General features: G+C 39.3%; 1 protein-coding gene across 11 annotated transcripts in view; it reads left to right on the top strand.

Moving 5' to 3' along the window:
- Obsc (Obscurin) overlaps nucleotides 1-15,429 on the top strand; it is a 2,548,720-nt gene that overhangs the window by 2,332,625 nt on the left and 200,666 nt on the right. For all 11 annotated transcript variants that reach the window (XM_067772951.1, XM_067772955.1, XM_067772952.1 and 8 more), the window contains one exon: nucleotides 12,883-13,586. In XM_067772951.1, coding sequence (XP_067629052.1) covers nucleotides 12,883-13,586 — 704 coding nt within the window. The remainder of the gene's footprint in view (nucleotides 1-12,882; nucleotides 13,587-15,429) is intronic.

A 15,429-nucleotide genomic window follows, 5' to 3' on the forward strand; every position in this document is an offset into this window, starting at 1 on the left:
GTCGACCATTTTGAAAATCCACGTCGATGGCACTAGTCTACCGGCTGTCCTACACCCCAAAATCTTGGGTGTGACGTTTGATCAGGATCTACATTTTGGTGAGCACGCAGCCGCAATTGTTCCGAGAATTCAGAGCCGTAACAAAATCCTCAAATCCCTCGCTGGCAGTACCTGGGGAAAAGATAAAGAAACGCTCATGACTACATACAAAGCAATTAGCCAGCCGATTACGTGCTACGCGTGTACCCATATGTTCGCCAAGCCTAAAAACTACCCACTGGAAGAAACTACAGGCCTGCCAAAATACTGCTCTCAGAATCGCCACCGGCTGTCTTCTTATGTCCCCAGAACATCATCTGCATAATGAGGCGATAATACTCCCCATCAGGGAGAGAAATGAGATGCTGAGCAAACAGTTCCTGTTGAATACCTGGGCATCCCAACATACATCTGATTGATGAACCAGCACCGCCTAGGGGCTTAAGGAGTCATCTCTGTAAGCATTTTGGGGAAATACAGCACCTGAGAACCCAGCCGTATGAAGTGAAAAAACACAAGCAGGTCCTTGGTGAACTCCATAAACAGGCGTCGGACCTTTATGCCGGGAATTGCCCGGTGAATCCAGTACTTAAAGAACATTGTCCAAAACTCGCGGAAGAGGAACGCATACTCCCCAGGGAAACGCGTGTCACTCTTGCTCAACTTCGTTCTGGATACTGTAACAGGTTAAACTCTTACCTATCCAGAATCAACCCCGACATACAAAATATATGCCCCGCTTGCAATGTGTCCCACATTACACCAACCATCTCTTTAATTGTAATGTGGAACCAACGCCTCTAACACCCCTTTCCTTATGGTCCACCCCTGTTGAAACGGCAAGTTTCCTTGGACTCCCGTTAGAGGATATTGATGACAATTGGTGATCGGCCGCGGCTTTAAGGTGGGGCCAGCATTGCTACAACAACAACAAACAACGTCGAATTTAAGTGGACTAAACGTCAGGAATCCGCCTTTCTTAATCTTCAAAGTTGCAGTGATTAAAGCTACTCAGCTCGTGCATTACAATGATACTTATCCGCTGGTTCTTGCTGTTGATGCCTCACAGTATGGCATTGGCGCTGTTGTTTCCCATCGATATGAAGATGGCTCCGAGAAACCCATTGCGCACGCATCAAAACCAATGAATAACAGTCAAGTCAGATATTCGCAAATCGAAAAGTAAGCACTAGCAATCATAAATGGTTACGAAATTCCACCAATATTTGTATGGGCGTCACTTCGAGCTGGTGACTGATCACCAGGTGTTAACAACGTTATTTTATCCTGAGAAATGACTTCCTATTATGACATTGCACCGTTTACAACGTTCGGCAATACTACTGCAAGCATACGATTACAAGATAAGATATAAAAAGTCAGCGGAGAACGAAAATGCCGATGTTCTATCTAGATTTCCGTCTGGTTTAGATCCCACTTTTGCCAATTCGGAAAAGAAAATGTTAGTTGTCGAATCTGTCTACAGCACTGCAATTCAGCAGTTTCCGCTAGGGGCTGAAATGATCGCCGAGTCTACACGAAATGATGACGTTTTACAACTTGTTTCAAAATACATTGAAACGGGATGGCCAGCGCGTTTGGCAACAACAGGTAATATTAAATCAATTTTTAATCTGCTTATCGTTGCAGATTGGCATTATACTCTTGCAAACTTATCACACGACGGTCGTGATCCCCAACGAGCTGCAACCTACGGTACTTAGACTTCTTCATGAAGGGCACTGGGGTAAGGAACGCATGAAACAGTTGGCTAGACGATATGTTTGGTTCCCTGGTATTGAGAAAGAGATCGAAAACGTACATGCAATTTGTCGTATCTGCCAGCCTCACCGAAACAATAATTTTCACCCTGGCCTGAACCGACGGGTCATTGGGAAAGAATACATTTAGATTTCGCTGGTCCTTTTGTTAACCGTATGTGGCTAATTGTAGTAGATGCATATTCAAGATTTCCATATACAATAGAGTTGTCTGCAGCAACAACAATGACAACTATCGCGGCACTTCAGCGCATATTTTCCGTGGAAGGGCTGCCTGTAACCATCGTAAATAATGGCACTCAGTTCACATCGCATGAATTCAAAAAATTGTGTGAACGTAACGCTGTAAAGCATCTCACAACCGCTCTTTCATCCGCCTTCAAACGGACTTGAATTTATGAAGATAATGAGAGAGGAGCATCATACTGAACGTGCCTTGTACAAATATTTGGCTACATATCGAGCAACGCCTAATCCGCTTTCAGCCAAGTCGCCGGCAGAGCTTTTGCATGGTCGTCAACCGAGGATCATATTGGCAGCGTTATTTCCGGGCAAAAATAAAAAGAGCGAAACTAAAGCAAAATTTAAAGTAGGCGAAAAGGTAACTATTCCAGCTCTCAACGGTGGATTCGGGGAAAAATCGTTAAACTTTTGGGTAGTAAAATATACTCAGTTGAAACATCTAAAGGCGTTTTCAAACGTCATCAAAGCCAAATGCGTTTTGATAAATCCAAACATTCGACCGAATATTTGAATCCAGATGACATCGAAGTAGATACTGACGCATTAAACGGCAAAAGAGAAATTAAGGAAATTGTTTATATATCACCACCGAGAGATGTTCCCTCTGGTTCGACGGATAACCAATCCGCTGGACTCCGAAGATCTGAGCCCACACATAAACAGCCAGTTAAGTTTGCTCCAAGCATTAGGAGTAAATTTAGGGGTATACTCAAATTTAAGTGGGGGGGGGGGGGGGGGATGTTAGAGCTAATCTGGTAACTCTTTATTTGTCAAGTTAAACACGTTATATAAAAATGTCAACAACTAGGAATAGAAAGCAGATAGAGTTTCCGGTCTATCAGTGAATTCAATAAAGGTTAGTTCATAAAATTTCCATCGTATTTTAATCTTGGAATCGATCCACGCACCTTCACCAGTAACATAGCTTTTCGCGCTGGCCCGCGCGATTGCTACACAGAATGCAGTTTGTCCCAAAAGTCTTTTGATGTGCGACATTGCTTTATTTGCTGCAATTCGGATTGGCTCAATGATAGCACCAAGTCAGACTTTGCTTTGGCATCGTTGTCTTCCAATTCACTAACTGCTTCGGGTGGTGTCGCTGGTTTGGCGCAGCTACCACCATTCACATTCTTTCACGCACAATTTTTTGTCAAGATGGCCTGTACCTGTATTTTCCAGGTGCCAAAGTTACCTTTGCAAAGTAGTTCAATTTTCACCGTCGTAAAGACTCATTTTGGATTTCTGCACCGGCGTTGAATTTGACACTGATATTTGCTGAGATTCGATTTGTTCACGATTTGCTTCTTCTGGTTGACTGTTTTGTTTTGGTTCCTCGTTTTTTTCACTCTTCATTTGCATAGTTTTTCTCCAAATTTTTCGTATTTTTCTTGTATTTTATTTCTATATTTTCACCTTCACTTTGTGTTTGCTATGATGTCTTTGTAATTATCTTTGCTTCTTCTGTTTTACTTTTCGTTGCCTGTCAGTCGTACAACTGTGGTATATTTCTGCATACTTCTATTAGTTTTCTATTTTTTCTATGTTTGTAGCGATTGTTTTTTTTTTTCTTGCGAAGAAGTGAGCTTTTTCTATGTGTATGACACTTTATTTTTAGCGCGTGCGCAGTTAAACCAAATACTATCGAAAATAAAGATGTTGCAGGCGCAAACTTCGGTGGAAAGCAGCGGAGCTTCACAAAATTCTAGTAGGTCACTTTCACCACACCAAATTTTAACACAATTTTTAACATAATTTAAGCGCACAAATACACTGATTGGAGTTTTAGAAAGTAAAAGTTAAAATTCTGAACACATTACCTGAATAAAAAGTGTACAAATAATTGTTAAATAACAAATACAGACAGTGGTAGTTTAACAAATTCTGCTGTGGTAAGTGGTGAATGTGACCTCTAGAATTTTATGAAGCTTGCTTCACACGATTTTTCGTCCCTGCAACATCTTTATTTTCGATAATTTTTGGTTAAACGGTATAAGCTTTCAGAAGCTCTCGAGTGTTGCGTAAGACAAATGATGTGCGCCAACGTGCGAAGCTCAAAATGAATACATATGTACTGTAGGAAAAAAGGTCAACTTACGATTCTGCTTTATGAATTATACTTAGAGACTTAATTTTACGGTTGCGACTTTATGTGCACTTCCTACGCGCAGTTAAGCGTGCTGTAAGTCGCAGTGATACGCAGAGTCTAAATTCAATGTGTTCTCCTTTATTATAATTCACCGGAAGAAGAAAAAGAAAAATAGACACAGTATAGAATGCAGATAATTTAGTCTATACCACATGGTGATGCCAAATCTCTATTATGTTAATTAGCTTCAACATGAAAACTAATTTCACTCAAACAATATATATCAAACTGTCAAAAGATTCGTGAAAATGATAATAAGTTAAGGACCTAATGAGTACTGGTAGCCTCCATATCAGGTATTTCCCTAATACGATTTCGATCCCAGATCGTATAACACGATACGGTCTCAGACCTAATGAAATGCCTCTCAGAACAAAAGTCATTTGATCGTCATTTTGCAGAACTTTTTTCTCCTTTTCAGGAACTTAAGAGCCATTGAAAATATTCCCACAACAACAGTCTTTTTTTTTTTGTGATTTTAGAGCACTTACTTTACTTTCCATTTGGATATTTCCAATAAGAACATAATTTTTTTCTTGTTATCCTACGCGCTTCCGTGTTTATATTTTCCATCTTCGTTTAGCAGTCCGATTTATCTAAACATATCATAAAAGAAACCAAACATTAAAAATTAATTGATATCTAACAACAAGCAACAACACAGCTTTTAGCAGTTCTGTTACATTTAAAATAGTGAACATCACAAAATTCTCTCTTAAAAATCAATATTTAGAATATTTATATTCTTGATGATTTAGCGACCTTAGTGTAATCCATGTTTTTTGCCGGCTCAAGGTCGAAATTAAAACACAAACGTTTCGTCTTTTTTGTCAATATATTTCGGTTACACTTTGGTAACCATCCTCAGGACACTATTAACAACATAAAAAACATAACAATATAAAACAATGTACAACATAAAAATTGTAAACAAAAAATCACATACATGATAAATATCCGATCCATCTAATATGTCTATAGCTATCGCTTAGGTTAGGTTAGGTTAGAGTGGCCACCGGTGCAAGCACCAGTGCACTTAGACCCAAAAAGGCCCTTTGTGATACCACGTGGATCTCTGCCCTGCTCAAGCCAACAGCTCAATACAGCAAACATCAGGAGTTTCTTTGGTTCCAATTTAGCCAGATCACAAAGGTCGTCAAAGAAGGGAGATCCCAGAGATTTCTTCCTCTTGTGCCAAAGCGCGGGACAATCGCACAGAAAATGTTTGACTGTTTCTATCTCCTCATCGTCTTTGCAGCTCCTGCAGTAATCAGTATAGGGAGCACTCAGCCGTTGTGCGTTGCCGATTATAAGTCCAACCACCAGAGATATGCCCCCCTACCAAGAAGGAGGAGACTTTTTGTGCTTCTCGCGTCCCATTCAGGCAACACAAGCTTGGAGTGGTAGCAGGATTCAAGATTGCTCCATCTCACACCCGCTTCCCTAAGGAAAATTCCTTTCACAATAAGATTACAGGTAGCGAGCGGCATGCTCAATCCCTTCCCGTACGACGAAAACGGAACGGATGTGCCCCCTCTTGCAAGTTCGTCAGCCATCTCATTGCCCGGTATATTCGAGTGTCCAGGCACCCTTACCAGACTGAGGGAAGTTTCCTCAGCGATCTCGTTAAGATATTTGCGGTACTTCTCTACTGTCCTGGACTTACATGTGACCGATCCAAGTGTTTTAGTGCAGCCTGGCTGTCAGAGCAAATACAAATTTGGTTATAGCCGTGATCAGCCTTCCCCAGGTGATCAGCGGCCTCGTTTATAGCAGCCACCTCCGCCTGAAAGACGCTGCCATGATCGGGTAGGCTAAATGATAGAATCCACCCTGATTGAGGTGCAAAGACACCGCTACACACCTTATAGTCCAGCTTTGAGCCGTCAGTATACATCTGCAGCCTATCTCTCAGGTCCGGATCCTTCAACCAATAATCCCTATCCAGGATAAAAACCTCGTACTTCATATTGAAAAATACAGTCGGAGCACAATAGTCCGACGAAGGCGAATCCAGATACTGTGTTGAGTCACAGTATGTTGATGAGGGTAATAAAGGCAAACGTACAGGTGTAAGCAAACGTCGTAAGAAGTCGACCACAGTGGGTTCGTCAGCTGCATCTACGTCAACTTCTGCATCTACATCAACATCTATTTCTGCTTCGATAGTTTCCGTGGTGCAACCTGTTGGTCCTAGGGAGGTGACTGCCGTTCCGCCTCGCAGAGCAATTTTTGTTCCTCGGTTGCATGCTTCATTGACTGTCGACGATATTTCAAATGATATATGCTCTAAACTTAATATTAATAATTCTAGTGTAGAAGTTTTCAAATTTAACTTTAAATATGAAAGGGAAATTTCATCTTTTAAAATAACTGTGCCACAACTTTATGTTGATAGTGTTCTTGACAGTTCTTTTTGGCAGGAGCATTCTGTGGCGCATTTGTACAAGAAAAATACCATTATAGTGCCAAAAAACTCTATGGCCTTCACCGCGGGTACAGCAAAAAAGCAGTCACCGACTCACTCTCTATAGTCGTTCATTACCAAAATGTTCGTGGTTTACGATCGAAATTAAATACCTTTTTTCTTAACAGTTTCGCTTTTACAGCGCAGGTTGTTGCTTTCACCGAGACCTGGTTAAAACCTGCCAATTTTAACGCTGAGCTTTTTTCAAGTAACTTCGTCGTTTACCGGCGTGATCGTATATCTAGAGCAGGCGGTGTTCTTATTGCTGTGCACTCAAGTCTTTCATCCGAGTTGCTGTTGTCGGACAACGCATTTGATATTGAGTTTTTAGCAGTAAAGATTTCACTGCGATGTTTTAGCTTATATATTTGTTGCTCATATATTCCGCCCCGGTCGGATATGTATGTTTACAATTGCCATAATTTAGCTATTCGAAACTTGTACTCTCAGTTGCGAGACAACGATCGCTTAGTCGTTCTTGGTGATTTCAACTTACCATCGGTAAATTGGATTAGCTTGAGCGACTCAAACACTTTGTCTCCCACCTGTCAGCATGATTCCGTTAAGAATATTTTAGATACATCTCTCGTACAGATCAATAATATTTTAAATTGTAAAAACAAGATTCTTGATCTGGTATTTGTGGATGACTCAGTGGGTATTGCTCTCAATCTTATTTCTCCTTTATCTTTTCCAGAAGATCCCTTACATCCTACGCTTGAAATAGCAATTGATATTTTTCAGCCTCCTAAGGAGCTGTGCTTTACAAAATTAAAATCTCGGTCCCGCTCAAGATGTTTTTTTATTTGCTACTCATGACTGGTCTGATCTTTATTCGAGTAATGACGTCGACTCAGCGACTTCATTATTTTACGGTATTCTTGATGGCTTCTTTGAAAGCTGTGTTCCCCTTCGATGTGTTAGTGCTGGAACAAGTAAACCACCTTGGTTCATAAGACAACTTATAAGACTCAATAATGTTAAATCTAGGCTTTACAAACGTTTCAAGAGATCAGGATCTTCTGCCGATTTTTCTAAAAATTCGGTTGCTCGTAGCAACTTTCATTGTCTAAACCAACAATGTTATAAGTTGTACTTAAGCAGTTGTAAATTTCAATTTTTCAACAATCCGAAAATATTTTACAGTTTTGTTAATTCCAAGAGGAAAACATCTGGTTTTCCAGCTACCTTTTCTTTTGGTTGCAAGAATGCTAGTTCTGATAATGATATTGCGGAATTATTTGCAGAATTCTTCAAGTCCAGCTACTCATCTAAACGTTTTCAACTCGGTCAACACTCCTACAAATTGGAAAGTTTTAATTGCATTCCTAATGCAGTAATTGATAAGAATACTGTTCTTCACAACCTTCTCGGTTTGAAACCGATTTTTTCTCCGGGTCCAGATGGTGTTCCTAGTTGTGTACTCAAATACTGTGCAGTTAACTTATCTGAGCCGATACATAAATTATTCCAATTATCTGTGGAATCTGCCACTTTTCCATTGATTTGGAAGAAATCATTTATTATACCTTTGCACAAAAAAGGTAGTAGGTCTAGTATTGAGAACTACAGAGGTATAGCTAAGCTTTCAGCTATTCCCAAAACATTTGAGCGAATAATTACATGTCAACTTCAACACATGTGTAGCTCCATATTATCGCCCTGCCAGCATGGTTTGTGCCGCGTAGATCAACTACTACCAACTTGCTAGAGTCTACTTTTTTTGTAATGGATGGATTTTTAAACAATAGGCAAACGGATGAGATTTGTACCGATTTCAGTAAAGCGTTTGACTCTGTCAATCATGAGTTTTTAGTTTACAAACTTGATTTACTTGGATTTCTGAAGCATTTACTTGCATGGCTCGAAAGCTATCTCGCGAATCGGACTCAACAAGTTTTGTTTAAAAACAGTCTTTCTAGGTTGTTTGATGTAACGTCTGGTGTGCCTCAGGGTAGTCATTTGGGTCCGTTACTTTTTACCTTGTTTATAAATGACTTACCACAAACTCTCATACATTCCCGAACTCTTATATATGCGGATGATGTTAAACTTTGTTACTCATACTTGCTTTCGGAGTCTTCCCGTGTGGAGATTCTTCAGGCAGACTTGGACTCATTTCAATGCTGGTGTACTGCAAATTTACTAGTTTTGAATTGCTCGAAGTGCAAACTAATGACATTTCACCGAATGAAGCCAAGTTTGACATCGTATACGTTAAACAGCACGCCTTTGGAGCGTATATCTGTCGTAAGTGATCTAGGCGTTTTTTTTTATCCTAAAGTGACTTTTAATACGCATATTTCATCAATGGTAAGCAAAACAACGGGTATACTCGGTTTTGTGAAGCCATGGGCTAAGGAGTTTAATGATCCGTATCTGACTAAAACCCTCTACACATCGTTGGTACGACCAATTTTAGAGTATTGTTCGTGTGTCTGGTGCCCAGGGTATCAAAACTTTATAAAGCGTATTGAGTCAGTACAGAAGTAATTCATTATATTTGCACTACGTGGTCTTAACTGGAATTCTAGTGTGCATTTGCCACCATATAGAAATAGGCTTCTCCTTATAAATCTGCTAACTTTAGAAATTCGAAGAACTTTACTCGGGGTAATATTCATTCACAAGCTCATTAAGGGCGAGATCGACTCATCTGATCTTGTTAGTCGACTAAATTTTGCTGTTCCTGGTAGAACGTCCAGGCACTTTGTGCCTTTTTATTTACCATTTTGCCGGCAAAACTTTGCCAAAAATAATCCACTGCGAAGCCGGTGTTCGCACTACAACTTGTATAACTGCATCAGTTTTGAATGTTCGTTTTCCGAGTTACATAATTCAATACTGTCACGTCTAGCCTGATATTTTGTACTTCCTTTCATATGTATGGTTGAATTTAATTATTTTTAATTGTAACGTTAATTTTACATTTTATATATCTTAGTAGTCGACCGCATTATGTCTGTGTCGACTTTAATCCAAATAAATTAAATTAAATTAAATTAATGATGGCTGCATGGGCATCCACATTGTCTCTCCATCCGGATAACTCTCGCAGCCGCAGAGCAGAAAAGGCCGCACATTGCTTGGCCATTAAATCTATTGGCAACACATTAAAAATAGTATTCAGCGCCTCCGCAGGGGTGGTGCGCAGGGCACCTGTACGCAGATTAGAGCACTTCTTTTACCATCTGGAATACCCGTAGGTTTGATTTAGTATATAAGCTCGTGTACCAGACCACTGCCCCGTATAAAAGAATTGGTCTAACCACAGCAGTGTAGAGCCACAGGGTAGTATCCGGTGATAATCCCCATTTTCGCGCAACAGCTCCCCTGCAGCTGTACAGTACCACCGTTGCTTTTTTTCACTCGCTCCTGAGCGTTTTCCTTCCAGGATAGTTTCCTATGCAAAATTACTCCTAGGCATTTGGAAGAGTCCCTTAGCGTCAGGGTCATACCCGCTAGCACCGGCAGCTGCAGCGCAGGTATCTTATATTTCCTGGTCAACAGAACCAGTCCAGTTTTGGCTGAACTGACCGATAGACCTTTACTCCTAACAGCGCAAGGTCATCTGCATATGCGATTGCCATGCTGCATCCGTCTTTCTCAAGAAGAACCAAGAGGTCATTAAGTGTGGCAACCCATAGAAGTGGAGAAAGTACCACCTTCCCCCCTCCCCTGCGGGGTGTATCTCGTATGTATTTGACCACCGTTGAACCAGCGAGGTCTGCATGAATCTTTCTTCGCAACAGTAACTGCTGAACAAGTTTCAATAGCCCGAATCGGCCCCAAGCCGATTAGTGCATCAGTTATCGCAGAGGGCGTAACGTTGTTGAAAGCTCCCTCAATATCGAGGAAAGCTTTGAATGTGAATTCCTTCAACGCCAAGGATTTCTCGTTCTGGGAGAAAACTGCATGCAAGGCCATCTCCGTGGACTTCATTTCATATGCGCATGCTGGGATGTCGATAGCTTTCCCTTCAAGGACTCCCTTAATGCGGAGTCCATTAACCTCTCTAGTGTCTTCCGCTGAAGGGATGTCAGACATATCGGTATGAAGTCTTTTGTGGTCGCGTGGCCAATCCTTCCAGCTTTTGGTATAAAGGTGACCCTTGAATCGTTCAAACCCCGTGGAATATAGTTAAGAACACATACTCTTTTGAAGATGTTATACAACCACAAAGAACTCAGCTCGATTGTTTGCTGGAATTGTACCGGGGCCAATCCATCTGGCCCTGGTGCTTTGAACGGCTTCAATGTTATTATAGCCCATTTAATTTTACCCATAATAATGAACTTCCCCTCATACGGCTCATCAGTGTGAGTCTCCCTCCAGTTCATTACTTCATCACTAGCGCCCGTAAAGTGCGTACTCAGGAACAGGCAAAGGATGCTCTCTGCCGAATACGTCCATGTCCCATCAGATCCTTGCAGGCATCCCGTGACACATTTTGGAGCACCAGAGAGCACCCTTCTGAGCCTAGATCCCTCAGACACCGTCTCCATTTCGCCACAAAACTTCCGCTAGAAGATCCTCTTCGACGACCTTAGCAGTTTCTTATAATCCCCTAGGATCATCTTGTATGCATCCCATTTTTCAGCCTCCCTGGAGGCTTTACCAAGATTGAATGCTTTCCGACATGCCTTGCGTAGATTATCTATGCCCTTTTCCACCATGATGGTTTGGTCTTTTTGTCAGACTTGTGTTGTGACCGTCTGGTTTTTAACTTTCCTTTTGTTGTAGCCACATATATGCTATTACATGGCTCATCCGTTTTACCGTTACATGGAATTTTGTAAACTACGTTACATTTTTCGGGTGTTGGAATTCTTTTTTTAGTTCTATTAAATATATTCTTTAAAGTATTTATTGGTTTATGAGCTATTCTCACTTCTTCTTTATTATAACAATCAGATCTCGCTACACGTTCTGACAATTCAGGTACATATGTTAATGATTTGAATATTTTCGCTTTTCCTAAGCTATTTTGGTGGGTTTTTGTTGAAGATCGCCTTAATATAGAATTTATAACCGATTTCGGAAAATCATTGCCTTTTTATTTCTATTTTTATCTCTTTGTGGTATATTTCGCTAGATATTTGTAGCATTCGTTGTATACTGGCTCGTTTGGAACCTTGAATACTTTATCGATAGGCCGGTAAAACAAAAACAATTGTTAATAAGCCAAGAGCACTTGGGAAATGTCAAACAAAGTAATTGACAATAAACAAATCCAACATTATCAGTGTCTTGCAACAGATGGCGCAATGCTGAATAAATATAATTGGTAAGAAGCAATTTATCAGTCAAATAAACCGCCGCTGTATAGCTAAATGATTAGCGCAGCGTGCCTAAAGCGTACTGATGATGAAGGCTTTCGAAATGGATATATCTGCGCAGCTATGGCAGGTTGTCTGAAAAATTTTCTACTTACTATTCAAAAAACAAAATACAATTTTTCAATTATAGAAAAATTTAAAAAAACAATAATCATTACAAAAAATTATTGTTCTAGCCTAAAGCTCATTTCGAGCCTTGACAAATTTTTATGTTGTACATTGTTTTATATTGCTATGTTTTTTATGTTGTTAGTAGTATCCTGAGGATGGTTACTGAAGTGTAACCGAAATATATTGACAAAAAGACGAAACGTTTGTGTTTTAATTTGGACCTTCAGCAGGCAAAAAAAACATTAATATAATATTTATATATAACGCAACATTACGTTCAGATTAACTTCAAATATTGTCTAACTATTTCAGAACAGTTTTTATATTTTTAAATTTTTCGACATTCGAAAAATTTTAACGTTGATCATAAATCGCAGAAGTTTTTTCTCGTTTTTGGGAATTCGAGAAATATCAGAAAGCTATCAGTTCTTCTACCTAGCAATAATAATATCCTAATAAAAATCCGAATATTGAGCGGAGTTTTACAGCTTTTTTTTTATCAAAAACTTAAGATCTATATAAATTCTACTTTTTTTAAACAAGTTTTGTTTTTGTGTTATGGCTTCAGCTGCTAGGGGCGGCAGAGTGTCAGATGTCGAGAAGCAATTAAACAGGGTTCTAGAAAACCTCTGGTATGTGCCAAGAGGACGGAGCTGTTTCTGATTTATATATTTTACCCAATACTTTACTATAGTTTTTTACACTCAAATAGTTTTTTACACTCATTTCAACCCTTTAATTCACCTTTTTTTTCAGGTAAAAGATTTGCTGGTATTCGTAGTTGGAAGTAATGATTTAAAAATCTCAGACTTTGGCCTCTCTCGGAAAATAAATACTCACGCCCTAACAACTTTAGATTTCGGAATTCCTGAATATGTTTCCCCTGAAGTGGTTAATAAAGACGGTGTAGGATTTCCCCATGACATGTGGTCTGTGGGTGTAATAACATATGTACTACTTAGTGGACGGAACCCTTTCAGGGGTATTGATGACTATGAAACACTTTCAAAAATTCGAGAGGGGCATTGGGATTTCAGTGATTCTATCTGGTGCAATATATCGGATGATGGCAAGGACTTTATTTCTCGGTTATTGTCATACAGAGCAGATGATCGTATGGACGCAAAGAACGCTCTAAAACATCCATGGTTCTTTACTTTAGACAAATCACCGTCTGGAAATGAGTATCAAATCACTACAGATAATCTACGGAACTATTATAATCAGTTTAAAGATTGGAACGGAATTGCAGAATGTAAACGTTACTTCCGACGCAGAAGACTAAGTGGCTGCTATACTCATCCATCTCGGATGGTTTATCCCCCCGGTAATTCATACACGCCAGAGCCAACACCAGAACCCTTACCGGAACCAAAGAAGCGTTCTACGAAAAAACAGGATACAAGCTCAAAATATTTACATCCTGATTATGAATTAGGCCTTATTCAGTCCGAAAGTCAGTAAGTATAATAGCACTAATTACACCTTATACTTAATAATCTATGTTTATTCTTAAAATTCAAGGTGTCTAAATGCAAAACCTTTGGGTCTATTACTTACTAGCCAAAGCCTTACATATAATTGTCATCGTTTTTTCTGAAACCTGTAGTAAACTGCATATTTTTAACACTGCACTCAAAAAAAAAACACTTACTTAAAGTGAGAAAAACATGCCTAAAAATATTTTAATGGCATTGAGGAAAATGCCAAAGGAATAAGTAAAAACTTTGTATTGTAGATTATTTTGTTTATGATAAAAAGATTAGAAGTAAAACCATTATCTCTTCTAGGCGGCCGTAATGGTTTTTTGACTTTTAAAAAAATTTAAAACTACTCTAAAACTTTGTGGAAATGCCAAACCAAAGAAAAGGAATAATGTTTGTCTTTTGCCAAATGAAATACTTATGAAATATCAACCAAAACTTGTGCTGAATTATTAACAATGAGGGTTATCTGCTTTCTTGTGGCCCAGAAGGATTCAATTTTCTTGGCAGCTTTCTTTACCTTTCTAGTGGTGATGGAAAGTATCGTGGATATTTTTTGGGTACCTATTAACTTGTTTTTTTGGTAGTATTCCTTGAGGAATAGAAAATATGGTGTTGACTGTAAAAGCTTGATCATCGTAACCGGTGCAACACAACGGAACTGCCAAAGCTAATACCTACTTTCCTTGATGTTGTTTAATCGAGTTGCACAAGGCCATCCCGGTTGACTATAACTTGCCCACACCAGAAGGCAGCTTTCCAACACCAACAGGACCTAAAACATTTTCTCAATGAGCGATTTATCTCATTCGTCGAGGCTGAATGTTTGAACTGCAGGAAAGCAGGATTCTGATGTCATGTTCAGAGCAGCGTTCTTATATATTTTCCAGTTCATTATGCAATGATCTCTATAGACGTCAACAGAACTTGGCGGCACAGTATCTTTCCAGCCCGTTCATCGTATTGTTGTTGTTATAACAAGTCTTCGCCCGCCCAGTTGGCTTAAATTACATAAATAATTTTCCTCAAACACCTTTGAGAAAGGTTCAAAGAAACTAGAAATTAAAGCAGGTTTGGACCATAAAACGGCTGCTGTTAGAGGTTTGTCCCAGTTAAATATGTGGTTGGTGTCATGTGGAGACCGAAATAGAACACATATAAATGAGGGGGTGATTCTGGATAAGTGGGAGTTTAACCTGCCACAGTATCTAGATCGAGAAAAGTAATGTCCCACGCGCATCTCCGTGTACGTTCCTTGCGGTTAAATAAATGCTGCATCAAACAATTTATTGTTCATGTCGAAAATTGGATAGATGCGAACCACTGGAAGTTATGAGAATCCAATTGCGAAATGTAACTCTTTCTACCCGTTCAAAAGTAATTTAAAAAACAGACGCTTTCAATGCCAGCTTAACAGGGATTTTGCATCGCCCAATTCACCAAGTTATTAAAACAAAACACTAAAAGAAAAGTTATATAAAAAATTTAAATGCTCACATTGCATAATGTTTTTAAAAAATTAAGAAGGAACAATGAATTCAAATGAAATGACCCAAGTCGAACATGTTTTCAAATTGCCCTTAAGCTGTTAATTTATTTTTTTCAAATTCTATATTGGCGTAAATAATAAGCGAAATCAGTTATGCAAAATCCTTTAGTAGGTCCCAGAAGTTTAAACTCTCCTTTGAAATGATTCTCACCTCATACTTAAGTTGAAGATATGTAGATAGGGTTGGAAAAATCACTTGGCCTTATATTCAAACATCTGTTGTTTATTTGCGAAACTTAAAAATAGCATATGATGTGTTTTAGTTCTGAT

Source organism: Eurosta solidaginis, chromosome 3 (assembly GCF_040869045.1).
Source record: "Eurosta solidaginis isolate ZX-2024a chromosome 3, ASM4086904v1, whole genome shotgun sequence".
Taxonomy (NCBI): domain Eukaryota; kingdom Metazoa; phylum Arthropoda; class Insecta; order Diptera; family Tephritidae; genus Eurosta; species Eurosta solidaginis.